Raw genomic sequence first — 19833 nt, 5'->3', positions numbered from 1 at the left:
TTAGAGCTTGAAGAAGAGTGTGAAAAAGGTGTGCAGACGCGGCCTCCAGTGAGACTCTGACATATAGCAGAGGCCAGTGGATCCTCCAAAGTCAAAATCCTCAAATGTCAAACAAAATGCATGTGACATTCGGTCAGCGAGCATTTGAAGGACCCCACATGAGTGTTTTACCTTTTTTTTTTTAAGATGTCACCCCAAAAGGGTAACGTGACGGCAGAGAAAAAAAGTGTTATGATAACCATAGAACAATTAGCAAACACAAATTCTACCAAGCAGATGCTAACGTAAATACACCGTTTTTAATTACAGCACATGTACTGTTCCTTCTGTGTCCTTCAGAGTCAGTGGTTTAACTGTTTGTTTGTTTTTTATACACCGGTTAACAAATATTTGTACTTGTTAAGAAGGACAACCTTTATTGAACAGATTGTGTTTGACTTTGGAGGTTTCACCAGAGCCTAAGCACTTCAGACACTTCCTTAGGTGCACCTGCACAATTGACTGGGATTGACAATGTCAGGGAGGTATTAGCGATTTGTTTATGATTACCTCCACCAAGGAGGTTATGCTTTCATTTTCTGTACGTGACTTCTTGTTTATAGTTTATGACTGGGGTTCACATCATTTTTGACCTTGAGGCCCAACTTTTCCACAACAGAGGGGTTTGGGGCCCACTCAAATATTACCACTGAATTAATGATTTTATTCTTGATTTGAATGGTATTTAATAATTATATCTAACATACTTACAGTTTAACAGGATAAACCTTGTAAAATGATTGGAAACAATGTTAATCACAAAGATTATTATCAAGGCTTAGGTCAGGCTAATTACAAAAAAAAATACTTTTCAAATATATTGCAAAAGAAGGGACACAAAAACTGATGAAAATAAAGCGTTGTATTGTAAAATTAAATGTACATTTTGTACAATTACACAGTGCTAAAATAAATAAATAAATGAATAACAAATAATAATAATTATGTATATGTTATTTTTAAACGTCAATGAAATTTAAATGCAAATGAAACAGCTTCAACTCTTTAGTCATAATGTTTGCGCTTAAGAAACTTCTCTATAACTTTAGCTCCAGACTTCTTCTGTTTGTCTGATATTGTCATTACTGCCACAAGTGGTGGAAAAGTGTATTACAACTGAGTACCCCATACGGACAACAGCTGAGAAACAGACATTTTTTGGCGGCCCTCTCAGGGGCACTTGCAGCCCAACAATGGGCTCTGGTCCTATGGTTTAGAAACACTGGTTTATGATATACCGTATGAAGCTCGATTTTTTTTCATAGTACTGTTGTATAATTATTACGTGTCCATTGGATTTTTGGCAACAATCCATATTTGCACTTACTTTTTTTCTGATTTATATTTATAATGTTATTTTTGACTAATTTATTATCAGATCAAGATTACACATTTGCACAGTGTGAAATTAAAGTAACGGAAATTTTTTAGTATTATGCAGAGCACCACTGCAGATTCGTGGTAGTAATACCACTCTGAAAGTGTCAATCAAAATGAAGCATTACTTTGTTTAGAAAAACATATTTTCTATATATTGGGCAGGCTTATCTAATGTTAATGCCTACGAGAGTGTACAGTAATATGCAGAATTTCAGTGTATCTTTCTGTCCGTGTGTGTCTGACTGACCATCCTCAGGAATGACTAGAGTTAGTGGCTCGCTTTGGACTCCTCCGTCCCCCTTAGTTGTGCTGGAGGTCATCCACACCGTGTAGTTTGTGCCCCCAATAAGGCCAGTCACAGTCCAGGATAGAGCTGAGTCCGGCGATCCAGGGACAGACAGTTCAGAAACTGTAACTGTCTGTACAAAGCAGAATGACACGGGTAGTAAGATCTTTTCACATGTTACTACTGTGTCTAAATCTTCTGGGTGTGTCTTACCTGTTTCGCCACAGTGTTGTTGTCCGAGTAGTAAATTGTGTAGTGAACAATGATTCCGTTGGGTTCAGAGGGTGGCTGCCAGAGCAAGGTGACACTGGAGGCGGTTACATTTGCAAATGTCACCCTCTGGGGCGGGTCGAATGGCTCTAAATGACAAATGATGCACAGATGTGTGAGAAGATGCTCATGCACCTGTGCTGACTCATCATCAATCACCTGCATGAGTTGTGAAACTGATGGATGCCTGCACTCCTCCGTCTCCCAGTCTGGTCCAGGTAGACACGGATGCATTGTAGTGGTTCTGAGGGTCCAAATTAATAAGCACTGATGTCTCAGTAACATTCTGCAGCAGATCCATTGTTTCATTCCTGGCAAAGAGGAAAGAGATCAGCTGGTCATTTGTATGATGTTCATGTTCCTCGTTTGGTGCTTTAAAACAGGTGTGTCCAAACTTTTTCCACCAAGAGCCGCATACTGATCAGTCAAAGTATGCGGGGCCCATTTTGATATGTTTTTTTTTTTTTTTTAAATATGCTAAAACAGATTTTATATATCTTCGAAAACAAAACTCTGTGTTAGCTTTGTATTATAGTTGACCAAGTATATTATTATTATTAAATATTAGAACATTCTTTTTTGCATTACATTCCATTTTTTTTTGCTCTTTTGTCTTACATTTTTACAGTTTTCCCCCTTGTAAGAATATAATAATAATATTACGATTGTGTAACTGCATAACCTAGAATGTTGATAATTCTGCCTGTACAACATTATTAATGTTCAGTTACGCCTTTATTAGTATTTATTATTGTTTCAGAAATAATTCATAAGTTAGTATTAATGTTTTAATTAACTAACTGATCTTTGTTTAAATTTGTATTTAATTTTTATTTTGAGAGCTGTTAATATTTTATATCAGGGGTAACTAAACTTTTCCACCAAAGGCGTATACTAAAAAGTGAAGTGCGTGACGGGGCATTGTGATATTTTTTATTTAAAAAAAAAAAAATGCTAAAACAGATTTTATATATCTTTAAAAACAAAACTCTGTGTTAGCTTTGTATTATAGTTGACCAAGTATATTATTATTAAATATTTTAACATTTCAGCTTTTTTTCATAAAATTCCCCCTTTTTTTTTTTTGCTTTTTTCTTACATTTTTACTGTAGTTTTTTTCCCCTTCTAAGAATATAATAATAATAATACGATTGTGTAACTGCATAACGTAGTGTTAAAAATTGTACAAAAATATTAATGTTAAGTTATGTCTTCAATAGTGTTTATTATTGTTTCAAATTAATTCATAAGTTAGTATTATTGCTTTAATTAACTAAATGAACTTTTGTAAAAAAAAAAAAATTAAAAAAAAATTATTTTGAGAGCTGCTAACATTTTAGATCAGGGATAACCAGACTTTTTCCACCAAAGGTGTATACTGAAAAGTCAAGTAAGTGGGGGACATTTTGATATTTCTTTATTAAATTTTTTTTTTTAAATACTAAAAACATAGTATATATATTTATTTTAAAATGTCCGTTTTTTTTGCCACTACATTCCGACTGTTTGCTCTTTTTTTCTTAAATTTTTACCGCTGTTTTTTTATCCGACAATATGCTGCAAGCCAGCAAAACTCAGTCTGCAGGCCGCAAATGGCTCCAGGGACGGACTTTGGACACCGCTGCTTTAGGGTTTAAACACTCACCAAACTCTGACAAGGTAGTAGAGTATGTCGGAATTGGCTTCAAGTGGCGGTTGCCATGACAACTCCACCTCATAGTCGGACAACTTCCTAGCAAGGAGGAACTGAGGAGGCGTGTCTGGAGCTGAGATGTGGGAGAAAAACTGTCGAGTGATGTAACAACAACAACTACAACAACAGGCCCATCAATGGAGGACCATTGGAGCTTAGAAGGTCCTTTGCTGGAATGAAAAAATGGTTAGCACATGGAAGTGAGGAAAAGAAGCAAAGAGGAAATGAAGATCAGGTACCCTCCTTCAGGTTGCAACTGTGGAGTCAACCTGGGGAAAAAAAACAAAAAAACACCCACTCAATTTCTCACACCCAACCATCTCACCATCCTCCAGTGTGGTGATGTTGAGCGGCTCGGTGCTGAAGTTCCCGGCCCCGGCCCGTGTGTGTGCCTGCACCGTGACCCGGTAGCGAGCGTACTTCCTGAGGTGGGTGATGTGGATGAAGTTGGTCGGGGAGGTGAGGTTCAGGTAATGAGTGGAATTCCACAGCTCCAAGCTGTAGTGGGTGATGACGCCGTTTGGCACCAGAGGAGGCTGCCAGGTAACGTTGACCTCGTTAGGACTAAGCGACTCATAGGAGAGGCTGTAAGGAGGACTGCCTGGGACTGGAAATAACAACAAGATGTTGATTTGCTGCTGCTTTTTTCATTTTTTGAATTTTTCATGAACACACCGTCCTCTCCAGTCAAGATGGTTAAATAATCCGAGGTCTGGTTGCCATGGCCATAACGTGTGAACGCCATCACAGAGACATTGTAGGAGGTGAATGGCTTCAAGGTCACTAGAGCAACTTTGTTGGTGGAGGTGTTCACTGAAGAAGAATATGACTGGTTCTCATAGAGGACCGTGTAATGTTGGATCACGCCATTGGCTTGCTCAGGAGCAGACCAGGTCAGGGTGACCGTGATCGGGCTGGCGTCCACCACGGTGAGGTTTTCAGGGGGGGAGTCTGGCTCTAAGGGGCAAAATTGTCATTACAAGTTATTAGGGATGTAACGGTATTGTAGATACCTCCGTACTCTGGGTTCAGAATCCTCACAATAATGCTGTGACTTGTGACGGTATTAAACAAAAACTTGGTGAGTGTAGTTTTTTACTGGCGCTCAAATCCGGAAAAATCCTCTGCGCAGCACGGGACCGGCAAGGTGGGTGCGTCGGGCGCCGTAAAGAGGGTAAAAGAGGGAACAATGGGGAAGTGGTTCGTAGTTGTCAAGAGGAAGTTTTATTCTTGTACATTTACTGACAATTTCAGCAAAATCCTCCATATTTTATTTCAAGCAGATAGCCAAATCCTGGCAAAAACATAACCTCTTTGGAGGAGGTAATAAAATGTGAGTCCTGCAAAGCATAGCGCACCACCTTCGCCTGGAGCATTTCCGAGCCGACACAGAGCCGGTCACGGCACGTTGCACGAAGGGAAGGCGCCTGGTGGAAGCGCAGACACTTCACACCGCAGGGAGTAATTATCACGGCCTGATGTGAGGTTGTTGCCATTTTGCTGTGTTTTATGCTTTAGTTGCGGTCTAGCACTCTTATTTTGGTTTCTCTTCCTGTTTTGGTTTGCATTTCTTGAAGTAACTTGACTCCTGCCTCAAAGCGGTGTTAGGTCCACCTGTGTTGGGTTATTAATTAGACAGACCGCTCGAGAATTGACTGCTGTTGCATGCTGTTTGTTCATTTCACGCCTCATTGTAAGCGTTACCTCTTTCTGAGTTTCGCCATAGTCTTTTGTGCGCTCCTAGAAGAACTAGTGTTATGTTTTATGTGCACACCCCTGCACAAGTTAAAGTTAAAGTTAAAGTACCAATGATTGTCACACACACACTAGGTGTGGTGAAATGTGTCCTCTGCATTTGACCCATCCCCTTGTTCACCCCCTGGGAGGTGAGGGGATCAGTGAGCAGCAGTGGTGGTCGCGCCCGGGAATCATTTTGGTGATTTAACCCCCAACTCCAACCCTTGATGCTGAGTGCCAAGCAGGGAGGTAATGAGTCCCATTTTTATAGTGTTTGGTATGACTCGGCCGGGGTTTGAACTCACGACCTACCGATCTCAGGGCGGACACCGACCACAAGGCCACTGAGTGAGTGTTCTGTGTAGTGTTTAACTACTTGTGTATTAAAATATAATTTTACCTGCAAGCTGCATTAGTGATATTCTTCCACATCTTGAAATCACGACAACTACCGCAAACATGCGGCCCCGCAGTGTGACGGTAAGATGAGAAGCTACTTGATAAACCATCACCCGGAAATTATATTTCAAGCCAGCGAGACTAAACATCAATTTGTAAGGTATTTACATTATTAAAAGTTCAGTTAACTTTTCTGAAACAAGCATTTTCCAAACAGATAACAAAGAAATGTCCACTGCAGAGGACACAGCTTATCAGAAAGGAAAAGTTGAAAGACAGTAAATTCACTGAACATTAGTGAACGTTATTGTTTTATACATGTTACATTGGACTTTTCTTTAAAAATACTTACTTAAAACAGCGTATGTTCTCACACAAATATTTGCATTTAACAATAAGATTTGAACATTATCATTGTTTGTGTACAATTACATTAAGTGTGTTTATCCTAAACCAGTGATTCTCAAACTCCATCTAGTGGTACGCCAAAAAACCCTTTATTAAAGTACCGGGTTTTATTTTCTTATATTTAAACACAGTGTTCCTGTTTAAACTGTGTGTAATATTACAGTGGCCAAAAATATTAGATATACTTGTTAAATAAAACTTTTGCCTTGTTTTTAATGAATACTTAGGCCTACTGCGCTACCGTAGTTTAATGTTAGTCATTACGGTGGTACCTGGAGAGCCAAGTGTTTTCTGAGGTGGTATTTGGTGAACATAATTTGAGAAGGACTGGTATACATTATCTCAAATAAGTAAATTATTGAAAGTGTCGACATTTTGATTTGAGAATCGATATTAGAGCATATAGATTTGGTATCGGCAGTATAGATATTTCAGTATCGAGCCGCACATTACTAAATGAGAGCGTTGATGCAGTGGCCAAAAATATGAAATATAATTGTTAAATAAAACAACTGCCTTGTTTTTAATGAATACTTAGGCCTACTATGCGACTGTATTTTAATGTCGGTCAATATGGTGGTACTTGGAGAGCCAAGTTTTTTCTAATGCGGTACTTGGTGAAAAAAACTGAAAAAAACCACTGTCCTACACATTCCTGCCACTTCATTGTACACATTATGCCATTTTTACCAAGTCTTTTTTGGGGGGACAATACCACAATAATATCGTACGGTGACATTTTGATATTGTTACATCCAGACGAGTTATATGTGCATTTTTCATCTGAACATACCGTCCTCTAAGGTGAGAACAAAGATGTAATCTTCCTTGGATAGAAAGCTCTCTCCCACAGCTGTAGACGCCGCCACACGTAGCTTATAACCAGTATACTTGCCCAAATCTATTAATCAGAAATTGTGTTATCAATTGTTGAAATTCCTAATGTGTACATTGTGTGGTGACAGTACGACAACGCTACCTGTAATGAGCAAGCTGGTAGAGTTAGTAACCCACGTCAGTGCTTTACCACTGTGCACTTCCAGGCCGTAGATTGAGTAGTGCGTGATCCGCCCATTGGGGTTGAGTGGCGGCATCCAGCTCACACGTATGGCAGTGGAGCTGATGTTTTGGTAGGAAAGGTCCAGGACTGAGCTGGGGACTAAATTAGACACCATTAGGGAAAAGAAAAACATACGTGTAAAAATAATTCTGACGACCCAACCTTGCTCTCGGGTCTTCTCTGTGATGTTAGTGGCGGGTCCTTCGCCCACTATCGTAGAGGCAGTGACCCTGAAGATGTACTCAGTGAAGGGTTCAAGACCCGACACCAGGTAAGACAGCTCTCCCATCAACACGTCCATCACCTCTTCTCGCACGTTGACGCCTGCAGCACAAGTAGATAAACACGACGCGGTTTGAAAGGGTCTGTGTGAACAATGCAGACACATGGCTGCATTTTGAGCACTTTCTACAAGGGCATGTTTTTTATTGGTCCAGAATATGGTGTAGACCACAGATGTCAAACTCAAGGCCCGGGGGCCAGATCTGGCCCACCACTTCATTTTATTTTGCCCTGGAAATAATTTTTCAATGAAGTACTTTATCTTTTGTTACTAAATATTTTCGGGGATTTTTTTCCATTTTGACAGAAAAAAATGTATGTCTTCAATGCAATCTGCATATTTTGTCAACTTAAATGTTATCAAATAATGCAACAAATATGTTATCATATATTTAAACCATTTTTTTTTGTTAAAATAGAAATAAATACTTTTTATCTGCTTGATTTAGGATTTCAAAGTACCGTAATTTCCGAACTATAAGCCGCTACTTTTTTCCCTTGTTCTGGTCCCTGCGGCTTATACAACGGTGCAGCTTTTCTACGGCTTACGGTAACCAGGGGCGCGCACTACCGAGGATGCGCGAGACCGAGGCAGACATCTGGCGCCAGGTAACGAGAGCAAAACAAAGAGTAGGAGAGCGTCAGCGACAGTTTGCGCGAAGGAAGTGTTCATGCAAACACCCTCAATATGGAAAACAAACGGAGAAGTGCATATGATGATGATGAAGAGGACGACGTAACGGCTGACGAAGCTGGAGCCGTTGATTCCACTGACGAAGAGGAAGGTTTTGAGAGCGAGAACAAAGGAGAGAGAGTGGCTGACGACGCCATTTTGGACCTGTTCTTCTCCGACACCGACGAAGAGGATTTCGGTGGTTTTAGTACGCAGGAGGAAGACGATGACACAATGATTAAAGACTGACTTTTCATATACCGGTAGTAGGCTGGTTATTTTGATAACGTAAACGGCCGCGGGACTGCACTTTTACTGCCGTGTTACAGGCGAGCACTTTGTATTACTTTGCACCGTTGTATTATTTGTACTCTGCACGAATGCTGTTCGCCATGTCAAAGATGTGAAAGTTTGATTGAATGATTGAAAGATTTATTGTTAATAAATGGGACGCTTTGCGTTCCCAAACAGTCATCTCTGTCCCGACAATCCCCTCCGTGGTAGCAGGAACCCCTATATACTACGGTAATTACACATCAAAACGCCTGCGGCTTATAGTCGGGTGCGGCTTATATATGGAGCAATCTGTATTTTCCCCTAAATTTAGCTGGTGCGGCTTATAGTCAAGTGCGCCTTATAGTCCGGAAATTACGGTAAGTTATCCATCAAACTGTACACTGTAAAAATGACAGACTTTACGGTAAAATGATACAATTTTAAGTGTTTTTTTTACAGCATTTTACTGTAAATGGAAAAAACCAGTCCTGATTTTTTATGATAAAATTTTGGCAACTGAGTTGCCAGTTTTTTACTGTAAAATAAATGTGGTACAATTTTGCTATCTAAAGTAATACACCGTAAAATCTACAGTGTACCATAAAAAAGCAGATTTCTATTTACTGGGAAAAAACTACGTGATATTTACAGTAATTAAAAGTAAGTACAGTAATTTAAAGTAATTATTGTGACTGAGCTTTGAGTTTTCACCGTAAAATCTACAGATATTTTTTTACATTGTATGTAAAAAAAAAAAAAATCAAATACATAGGAAATTGTGTAATCTCATTCAATGTTAGAGGCGGCCCTATGAGGTCAAACATAACTGCAATGAGGCCCTTAAGGAAAACCAGTTTGACACCCCTTCACATACAATTATTAATCAACAAACTGGGTGGTCATCAAACTGTTCGTGTAAAGGCAAAAAAGAGGCTGCAAGAAGTACCTGTGGTTCCAGAACCCGCCGTGTTTCGTGACAATAAATGTGCCGTAATGGATGCATGGCGAGTGGAAAAGCGGTTCTGGCCTGGCGTGAGAGCCAGGTGAGCTGACTCCGAGGTCACGTCTTCAGGTTGCTTTGTCAGCCATGGTGGAAACGTAACAGGCGACCCAGGCGTAGGGGAAATGGCAGGTGACGTGGAAAGGTAAGTGTTGCCGTGCGTCTTAGTGAGCGTGGCGGTTAAAGAGGGGCTGAGGCCCTCGTCAGCATCGTTAATGCCTTTCTCTGTGCTTGTGAATGGAGAGACGGAGAGGCTGGGCGAGGTCACGATGGTTGACTGCGTGGGGTCAAAATCAACAGCGGCGACGGTCAAACTGAGTTCAGCATTTCTCCTACGTCGCCCTGGGCTGGCATGCTGATCAGCAACGAACGTCTCGCCTTCGTGAGAACCAGTTGTATTCTGTGAGCGGAAAACGGAAGGTCTACAGGTGAAAGTATATGGAACGGTATACTACACAGTCCAAAACATGCTGAAAGGATTTGAAAAAAGCTAATTACCAGTTCTGCTATAAGAGTGATGTCATGCAACAGAGTGTCATTCAGCAGGACCCAGAGTCTGTACTGGGTGATAGCACCGTTTGGCTGGGCTGGACGTCCCCAAGTCACACGGATTGAAACGGCATCCTCTGCTACCGCCTTCAGGTTTTGAACTGCACTGGGTGCTACACCAGCAAACACAACAAACACAGCTCATGTTTGACGCACACTCATAAAAAAACTGAGCACTATTACATTTTGTCAAGAAGCTGATTGGAGTTCACGCAATAGCAAATTAAGAACATTGATTCTTTTTTGACTTCTCTGTCACCTATCTGCTTTGTATTTGTTGTCTAGTAACGATTTGATGATATTTGAATTAAAATTAGAGCCTGTTTCAACCAATCTTCTTCAGGGGACATGTTGCCGTAAGGACCCTTTTGATTTTGAATGTCATCAATTGCTTGAAACTGTGGGAGTCAAAGGTCACGTATAATAATATAATGACATATTTTATCAACATACTTGTGTCACTGTAGAATACAGCATTGTGATATTTCACATACAATAGTTCACTCATAAATGTAAAATGCAGTTTAAATACAAATTGTACAACTTAAAAGGGAACTGCACTTTTTTTAATTTTATTTTGCCTATAATGACAAGAACACATATGTTTTTCTCTTTTTCGTACAGTCCAAATTGAAAAATACAGTACGACTCGTACTGGATGGCTAAAATGTAGCTAACGGGAATCATCTGTACCGCCTATAAAGCCCTCTAAAAACACATCTAATAATATAAGAGCTAACGCCGAGGAACTACTTTTAGGAACACAGTGCCTTGATCACAGAGCTAACTAACTACTGTAGTTATGGACATGCTGAGCTGGTAAACGTTAATGCTACATCAAAAATCATGCCTCACACTTGTATTGTAAAAGGTTGTAGCTATAAGATGAGAAGTTGGTCAACTTTAAAATTAAATTTAGAACCGAAGACATCGCTAGAAAGACTAGTTTGCTATACCTGAGTGAGGATTATGATACATTCATCATACAAACGAAGAACACAAGTCATGTGCTGAAATACAGTATATAAACATCTGTCAGTCAGCATCATAGTGAGATCAGACATTGTACAGTAAGTGAGTTGCTCAACCTTCGTATGGTCAGACTCAAAAATATAAGGTTCTGGATCATCATTTGTCCCACAGTCATCATTGTTGGCTCTCATCAAGTCTGTTATGATTAGTGGTAGTAATTGTTGATGGAAATAGCGAACATTGCGAAGCGCTCCATGAAATCAATGCACCCCCCAAAAAATTGCTCGCAATGCTTTAAATGACAAAAATACGTAAATATTACATGTTGTCATGAATGTGACGGTTACTAAATTCCATAAATACTGGCAAAATGTATATAAATTGTATTTTTTTAGAACGCTTTAAAGGCATATATCGAATCCCTATTACCTGCATTGTTAGATGATTTTTGGTAGCACTTATTTACGATTTAAAATTCATAAAAAAGAGAAAGACATACAGTCACCATCAAAAGTTTACATACACTTGTAAAGAACATAATGTCATGGCTGTCTTGAGTTTCCAATACATTCTACAAGTCCATGTCAGAAAACCAACAAATTTAGCTGAATTGCACCAATTTTGTCAAGAGTGGTCAAAAATTCAACTAGAAGCTTGCCAGAAGCTTGTGGATGGCTACCAAAATCGCCTTATTACAGTGAAACTTGCCAAAGGACATGTAACCAAATATTAACATTGCTGTATGTATACTTTTGACTCAGCAGATTTGGCCACATTTTCAGTAGACCCATAATAAATTGCAAACCCCGTTTCCGTATGAGTTGGGAAATTGTGTTAGATGTAAATACAAACTGAATACAATGATTTGCAAATCCTTTTCAACCCATATTCTGTTGAATATGCTACAAAGACAACATATTTGATGTTCAAACTGATAAACATTTTTTTGTTTTGCAAATAATCATTAACTTTAGAATTTGATGCCAGCAACACGTGACAAAGAAGTTGTGAAAGGTGGCAATAAATACTGATAAAGTTGAGGAATGCTCATCAAACACTTATTTAGAACATCCCACAGGTGAACAGGCAAATTGGGAACAGGTGGGTGCCATGATTGGGTATAAAAGTAGATTCTATGAAATGCTCAGTCATTCACAAACAAGGATGGGGCGATGGTCACCACTTTGTCAACAAATGCGTGAGCAAATTGTTGAACAGTTTAAGAAAAACCTTTCTCAACCAGCTATTGAAAGAAATTTAGGGATTTCATCATCTACGGTCCGTAATATCATCAAAGGGTTCAGAGAATCTGGATAAATCACTGCACGTAAGTAGCTAAGCCCGTGACCTTCGATCCCTCAGGCTGTACTGCATCAACAAGCCACATCAGTGTGTAAAGGATATCACCACATGGGCTCATGAACACTTCAGAAACCCACTGTTTCTGATGTAGCGACCAACTACAGTTGGTCGCTACATCTGTAAGTGCAAGTTAAAACTCTCCTATGCAAGGCGAAAACCGTTTATCAACAACACCCAGAAACGCCGTCGGCTTTGCTGGGCCTGAGCTCATCTAAGATGGACTGATACAAAGTGGAAAAGTGTTCTGTGGTCTGACGAGTCCACATTTCAAATTGTTTTTGGAAACTGTGGACGTTGTGTCTTCCGGACCAAAGAGGAAAAGAACCATCCAGATTGTTATAGGCGCAAAGTTGAAAAGCCAGCATCTGTGATGGTATGGGGGTGTATTAATGCCCAAGACATGGGTAACTTACTCATCTGTGAAGGCGCCATCAATGCTGAAAGGTACATACAGGTTTTGGAGCAACATATGTTGCCATCCAAGCAACGTTACCATGGACGCCCCTGCTTATTTCAGCAAGACAATGCCAAGCCACGTGTTACATCAACGTGGCTTCATAGTAAAAGAGTGCGGGTACTAGACTGGCCTGCCTGTAGTCCAGACCTGTCTTCCATTGAAAATATGTGGCGCATTATGAAGCCTAAAATACCACAACGGAGACCCCCGGACTGTTGAACAACTTAAGTTGTACATCAAGCAAGAATGGGAAAGAATTTCACCTGAGAAGCTTAAAAAATGTGTCTCCTCAGTTCCCAAACGTTTACTGAGTGTTGTTAAAAGGAAAGGCCATGTAACACAGTGGTGAACATGCCCTTTCCCAACTACTTTGGCACGTGTTGCAGCCATGAAATTCTAAGTTAATTATTATTTGCAAAAAAAATATAAAGTTTATGAGTTTGAACATCAAATATGTTGTCTTTGTAGTGCATTCAACTGAATATGGGTTGAAAAGGATTTGCAAATCATTGTATTCTGTTTATATTTACATCTAACACAATTTCCCAACTCATATGAAAACGGGGTTTGTAATATAAGAACCAAACTTCATGAACGTTTTTTGGTACCCAACAAGTATGTGCTCCAATCACTCTATCACAAAAAAAATAAGGTTGGGTCTTGGGCGCATTTCGGTGTTCCAACAGGACAATGACCCCAAACACATGTCAAAAGTGGTAAAGGAATGGCTAAATCATGCTAGAATTAAGGTTTTAGCATGGCCTTCCCAAAGTCCTGACTTAAGCGTGTGGACAATGCTGAAGAAACAAGTCCATATCAGAAAACCAACAAATTTAGCTGAACTGCACCAATTTTGTCAAGAAGAGTGGTCAAAATTTCAACCAGAAGCTTGCCAGAACCTTGTGGATGGCTACTAAAAGCGCCTTATTGCAGTGAAACTTGCCAAGGGGCATGTAACCAAATATTACCATTGCTGTATGTATACTTTTGACCCAGCAGATTTGCTCACATTTTCAGTAGACCCATAACAAATTCATAAAAGAACCAAACTTCATGATTTTTTTTTTTGTGACCAACAAGTTTGTGCTACAATCACAAAAAATCAATCCATCCATCCATTTTCTACCGCTTATTCCCTTTGGGGTCGCGGGGGCACTGGAGCCTATCTCAGCTACAATCGGGCGGAAGGCGGGGTACACCCTGGACAAGTCGCCACCTCATCGCAGGGCCAACACAGATAGACAGACAACATTCACACTCACATTCACACATTAGGGCCAATTTAGTGTTGCCAATTAACCTATCCCCAGGTGCATGTCTTTGGAAGTGGGAGGAAGCCGGAGTACCCGGAGGGAACCCACGCAGTCACAGGGAGAACATGCAAACTCCACTCAATCACAAAAAAAATAAGAGTTGTAGAAATGATTGGAAACTCAGGACAGCCATGACATTATGTTCTTTACAAGTGTATGTAAACTTTTGATCGCAACCGTATGTGTTCTTATCTCACATACTGTAGGGATTGTGAATGATAGGCAAAATTAAAAAAAAAGTGCAGTTCCCCTTTAAGAACGCCACAGTTTAAGTCTGTTTCGAGATAAGCATTGTCTTTTGGCATTTTTTATGCTTTAAAGCATATAGCGAGAGATCAACATAACGTTGTTTTCCAAACATGAGAAGAAAGAAAATGAGTGTGAGGGACCTTGCTGAGAAAAAGAAGCAAATGAAATTAAAGAAAGAAATCAAAAACATGACAGAGCGTGTCGCCAACTCGGCGAGGCCATTCAAGCTTATCACTGCACCATACTGAAGCAGGAACATGAATGTTAAAAGAAAATCTAAACGGCTGACATTTGTTCATGAAATTATGGAAAAGCTGCTGATGGTGTGTTTGACGGAGAAGCAGCTAGAAGGGGATAACGTAGAAGATAAGGTAAATTATTATTACTTTACTTCATAAACTACTATAGTTGTTAGTAGTACAGTTTATTGTATTTTTAAGTAATATTTCTTATCTAAAAGTTAATTTTTCTTTTTAAAAGGCATGTTACCTGTTAAAATAAAACTACTTTAGTTGTTAGTAGTACATTCTATTGTATAGGTTTTATGCAATATTTCTTATCTAAAAGTTAATTTTACTTTTTAAAAGGCATGTTACCTGTTAAAATAAAAGTACTTTAGTTGTTAGTAGTACATTATATTGTATTGTTTTTATGCAATATTTCTTATCTAAAAGTTAATTTTTCTTTTTAAAAGGCGTGTTACCTGTAAAATAAGTTGCTAGTATTACATTCTATTGTATTGTTTTTATGTCATATTTCTTAACTAAAAGTTATTTTTTTCTTTTTAAAAGGCATGTTACCTTTTAAAATAAAACTACTTTAGTTGTTAGTAGTACATTCTTCTGTATTGTTTTTATGCAATATTTCGTATCTAAAAGTTCATTTTTCTTTCTAAAAGGCATGTTACCTATAAAAATAAAACTACTTTAGTTGCTAGAAGTGCATTCTATTGTATTGTTTTTATGCAATATTTCTTATCTAAAAGTTATTTTTTCTTTTTAAAAGGCATATTACCTGTTAAAACTACTTTAGTTGTTAGCAGTACATTCTATTGTATTGTTTTTATGCAATATTTCTTATCTACAAGTTAATTTCTCTTTTTAAAAGGCATGTTACCTGTTAAAATAAAACTACTTTAGTTGTTAGTAGTACATTCTATTGTATTGTTTGTATGCAATAATTCTTATCTAAAAGTTAATTTTACTTTTTAAAAGGCATGCTACCTGTAAAACATTATCTTGTGTTGGGGTGACAAGCATCAATTGATTTCAATTAATTTCACTTGGAGATGTTGATTCGAGATACAAGTGTTTTGAGTTAAGAGCTCCGTCACAGAACCAATTAAACTCGTAAGTTGAGGTACTGCTGTGTGTATAATAAATTATTGGACAAACTGAGTCGAAAAACAATGACAGTTAAATGATCATTTACTGCTATTGTATGAGAAAGAGGATCAACTACTTTTTAACTGTTGAATTCTTGTGCTGCTTTGCTGCTTTTTGTGCTGCTTTGCAGCGAGATATTCCTGCAGTGACACTTTAAGGAACGGAAGTTCCGAAGTTGAACTTGGTTAAAATTAAAATTAATTTAAAATTGTTAAAATTGTCTGAAAACATAACTAGCAAGACAATTGTGTTATTAAAAATCTGTATTATATTGTTATAAAAAGTATTGCAATATATTGTCATGTTGATGTCTTTTTCCCACCCCTTTGTCAGCGTTCTACCAGCTTTATAGATATTTTGCAAATGATCATAGATGTTAAAGGGGAACATTATCACAATTTCAGAATGGTTAAAACCATTAAAAATCAGTTCCCAGTGGCTTATTATATTTTTCGAAGTTTTTTTCAAAATTTTACCCATCACGCAATATCCCTAAAAAAAGCTTCAAAGTGCCTGATTTTAACCATCGTTATATACACCCGTCCATTTTCCTGTGACGTCACATAGTGATGCCAACCCAAACAAACATGGCGGAAAGAACAGCAAGGTATAGCGACATTAGCTCACATTTGGCAACAACATGCACTTTGAGAGTGCAGACAGCCCAATTTTCATCAATTAATATATTCTGTAGACATACCCTCATCCGCACTCTTTTCCTGAAAGCTGATCTGTCCAGTTTTGGAGTTGATGTCAGCAGGCCAGGGAAGCTAGGGTTTTAGCTCGCTCGTCTGCAGGAACAAACTGCAGCCATTGCTTGCCGTGCTACCGAGGCCCTTTGTCCCTGAATTGCTCACACACTACGGCAGATTCAATGGGGGTCTGGCGGCAGATTTCTTTGACTTTATCGTTGGAAATGCATCTGCTTTGAGTGTCGCAGGATATCCACACATTCTTGCCATCTCTGTCGTAGCATAGCTTTCGTCGGTAAAGTGTGCGGAACAAACGTCCAATTTCTTGCAACTTTCGCATCTTTGGGCCACTGGTACAACTTGAATCCGTCCCTGTTCGTGTTGTTACACCCTCCGACAACACACCGACGAGGCATGATGTCTCCAAGGTACGGAAAACAGTCGAAAAAACGGAAAATAACAGAGCTGATTTGACTCGGTGTTTGAGAAAATGGCGGATTGCTTCCCGATGTGACGCCACGTTGTGACGTCATCGCTCCGAGAGCGAATATTAGAAAGGCGTTTAATTCGCCAAAATTCACCCATTTAGAGTTCGGAAATCGGTTAAAAAAATATATGGTCTTTTTTCTGCAACATCAAGGTATATATTGACGCTTACATAGGTCTGGTGATAAGGTTCCCCTTTAAATTAGAGCACTGTTGATTATGAATTACTGTAGCTATCCTGCTTGGAGTAGTAGGGGTCAAAGACCAGACCGGACCAGTTGTTTTTCCTAGCAAGATTGCATTTGATTTTAAAATGACATGAAATGCTGGACCTAATAAGGATTCAAAGAGCATAGCAGCGCAATTTTCTTGTCAGTGCTGCTCGCCTGTTGTTCAGTCATGATTGCCTAATAGGGACAAGCCACTATAATTTCTGTCTTCTATGAACATTTTCCAATGGGTTTTATAGGTTTATTCAAACTATAATTTTTTTAAATCAATAAATTGCCGCATTTTACCTTCAGCAGATGTCATCACATCCTCCTGAGCCACTGGACCCACTTCTCCAGCCGCTTTGGCCCCAACAGCAACACTGTACTCAGTGTAGGGAGTCAAAGCCGTGAACGTGAACGTCATGTCTGCTGTGCTGTTCTCGTACAAATATCCTACGCACAATAAGACTTTGTGTCAAATTGTGTTGCACATCTATCTAGTCTTGTGTGCATGCAGAGTCAATAGCTACTGACCTGTAGGGCCATGAAGGAAGAGCACATAGGTGAACCTTCCTGTGATAATGGCAGGAGAGTTCCAGGAAAAGGATATCGTTCGAGACGTCACGTTTAATATTGAGAAGTTCTGCGGCGGATCTTCTGGGGCTGCAGTGGACATACACACAGACATTTTTCATGGGTAGAGAACAGGTGTGTTACCACATTGCAATTATGGCTGCCCTCACAGGGCCACATGTAACAGTGAATATATAGGAATATAAACATTACAGCCTTATTATACAATTTGCAAAGGCAACTGTTTTAAATTATATATTTTTTTACTAACAGATTGATGGATAGCTTGCCTTAAAATTGTAAGTCAAGATGACAAGCAGATATTAACATTTTTATTTTTGATAGCCCAAAAAAATGCTTGGAACATCTTGATTTTTTGATCAGTTAATATCAAAGTGTAGAACATAAGCATGTGCAACATTTTACTGTCAAAATTGAAAGAACCAATACATTTGGCTAGAAAGTGCTTTTGTTATTTCCAATCTTTCACAAGCCACTTCAATGATGTGGTGGGCCACATAAATGACGTGGCGTGCCACATTAAAATAAAGTGGCGGTCTACGTAAAAATGACGTGGCGGACCACATAAACTGATGTGGTGGACCATATAAGATGACATGGCGTGCCACATAAAATGAAGTGGCAGTCCACAATAAAATGAAGTAATGGGCCATGGCAAAATGATGTGACGAGCCACATTACAATTCTAATGTGGCGGACTGCATAAATTGACGTGGCGGGACAAGTTAAAATTTTAATGTGGCAGACCACATAAAATGACGTTGCGGCACAAGTTAGAATTTTAATGTGGTGGACCACATAAAATGGCATGGCGGTCCACAATAAAATGAAGTGATGGGCCACAACAAAATGATGTGGCGGGCTACGTTAGAATACTAATGTGGCGGACCACATAAAATGATGTGGCAGGACAAGTTAGAATTCTAATGTGGCGGACCACATAAAATGATGTGGAGGGACAAGTTAGAATTTTAACGTGGTGGAACACATACAATGATGTGTTGGACCACATACAGTAATATGAAGTGATGGGCCAAAATAAAAAGGTTTGGCTGGCCACTTTAGAATTCTAATGTGGCGTACCACATAAAATGACGTGGTCCGCCGCCTTAAAATTAAGTGGCAGTCCAATAAATTAAGTGGTGGTCCACAAATAAATTGAAGTAGCTGTCCACTATAAAAGAAAGTTACGTACTACAATAAAATTATATAGCAGGCCACATAAAATAACGTTGCGGCTTAATGCAAGGGCCAACCCTGGGGCCCCCACCAAATCAGGGGTGGCCGATTTTGACGTCGGAATGCAATCAGGTGTTCATAGCTGTCAATCACAGACAGTCCAGGTTTGTGTAGCATTTGTGTACTCTCTTAACCTGACTCTCACCAGATCCTTGTAGTACGCTGAGCTCCACACAAGGATCTGGGACTTCTCAATAGGAGATGTATTTCAGAAGGCGGGGCCTTGTAAAAAAAAATAATTGTATGTGATTGGATAAACCACTTGTCCGTTATCTTGATTGACGTGCTACTTCAACCACTCACATCGAAATCAACCCGTGACGCTGATGAGAGCGACGCTGGTAAATCCAAAACAGAACAGCCGACATATTGGACAACGACAGAGCGAAAAGTTCTCTGTTCATCTTTTAAATAAATAATATTCGATAGAGCCGCCAAAACAGTTGCAATAGCAGAATCAATGTCAGCACACGACTCCTCGCTGCGTGCTGCCATTGTTGTTTAAAGTTAAAGTTAAAGTACCAATGATTGTCACACACACACACACTAGGTGTGGTGAAATTTGTCCTCTGCATCTGACCCATCCCCTTGATCACCCCCTGGGAAGTGAGGGGAGCAGTGGGCAGCAGCGGTGCTGCGCCCGGGAATCATTTTTGGTGATTTAACCCTCAATTCCAACCCTTGATGCTGAGTGCCAAGCAGGGAGGTAATGGGTCCCATTTTTATAGTCTTTGGTATGACTCGGCTGGGGTTTGAACTCACAACCTACCGATCTCAGGGCGGACACTCTAACCACTAGGCCAGTGGTTCTCAAATGGGG

General features: G+C 39.4%; 1 protein-coding gene across 1 annotated transcript in view; it reads right to left on the bottom strand.

Moving 5' to 3' along the window:
- Positions 1 to 19833, bottom strand: part of ptprq (protein tyrosine phosphatase receptor type Q) — an 82745-nt gene that overhangs the window by 51437 nt on the left and 11475 nt on the right. Inside the window, exons 8-20 of the mRNA XM_061924279.2 lie at positions 17715 to 17843; positions 17487 to 17633; positions 10002 to 10165; positions 9450 to 9903; positions 7435 to 7596; positions 7192 to 7371; positions 7006 to 7113; positions 4344 to 4625; positions 3994 to 4275; positions 3621 to 3741; positions 2135 to 2286; positions 1919 to 2064; positions 1667 to 1838 (exon numbers count right to left, since the gene is read on the bottom strand). Coding sequence (XP_061780263.2) covers positions 1667 to 1838; positions 1919 to 2064; positions 2135 to 2286; positions 3621 to 3741; positions 3994 to 4275; positions 4344 to 4625; positions 7006 to 7113; positions 7192 to 7371; positions 7435 to 7596; positions 9450 to 9903; positions 10002 to 10165; positions 17487 to 17633; positions 17715 to 17843 — 2499 coding nt within the window. The remainder of the gene's footprint in view (positions 1 to 1666; positions 1839 to 1918; positions 2065 to 2134; positions 2287 to 3620; positions 3742 to 3993; positions 4276 to 4343; positions 4626 to 7005; positions 7114 to 7191; positions 7372 to 7434; positions 7597 to 9449; positions 9904 to 10001; positions 10166 to 17486; positions 17634 to 17714; positions 17844 to 19833) is intronic.

Source organism: Nerophis lumbriciformis, linkage group LG29 (assembly GCF_033978685.3).
Source record: "Nerophis lumbriciformis linkage group LG29, RoL_Nlum_v2.1, whole genome shotgun sequence".
Taxonomy (NCBI): Eukaryota; Metazoa; Chordata; class Actinopteri; order Syngnathiformes; family Syngnathidae; genus Nerophis; species Nerophis lumbriciformis.
This window is presented reverse-complemented; position numbering and strand designations above follow the sequence as displayed.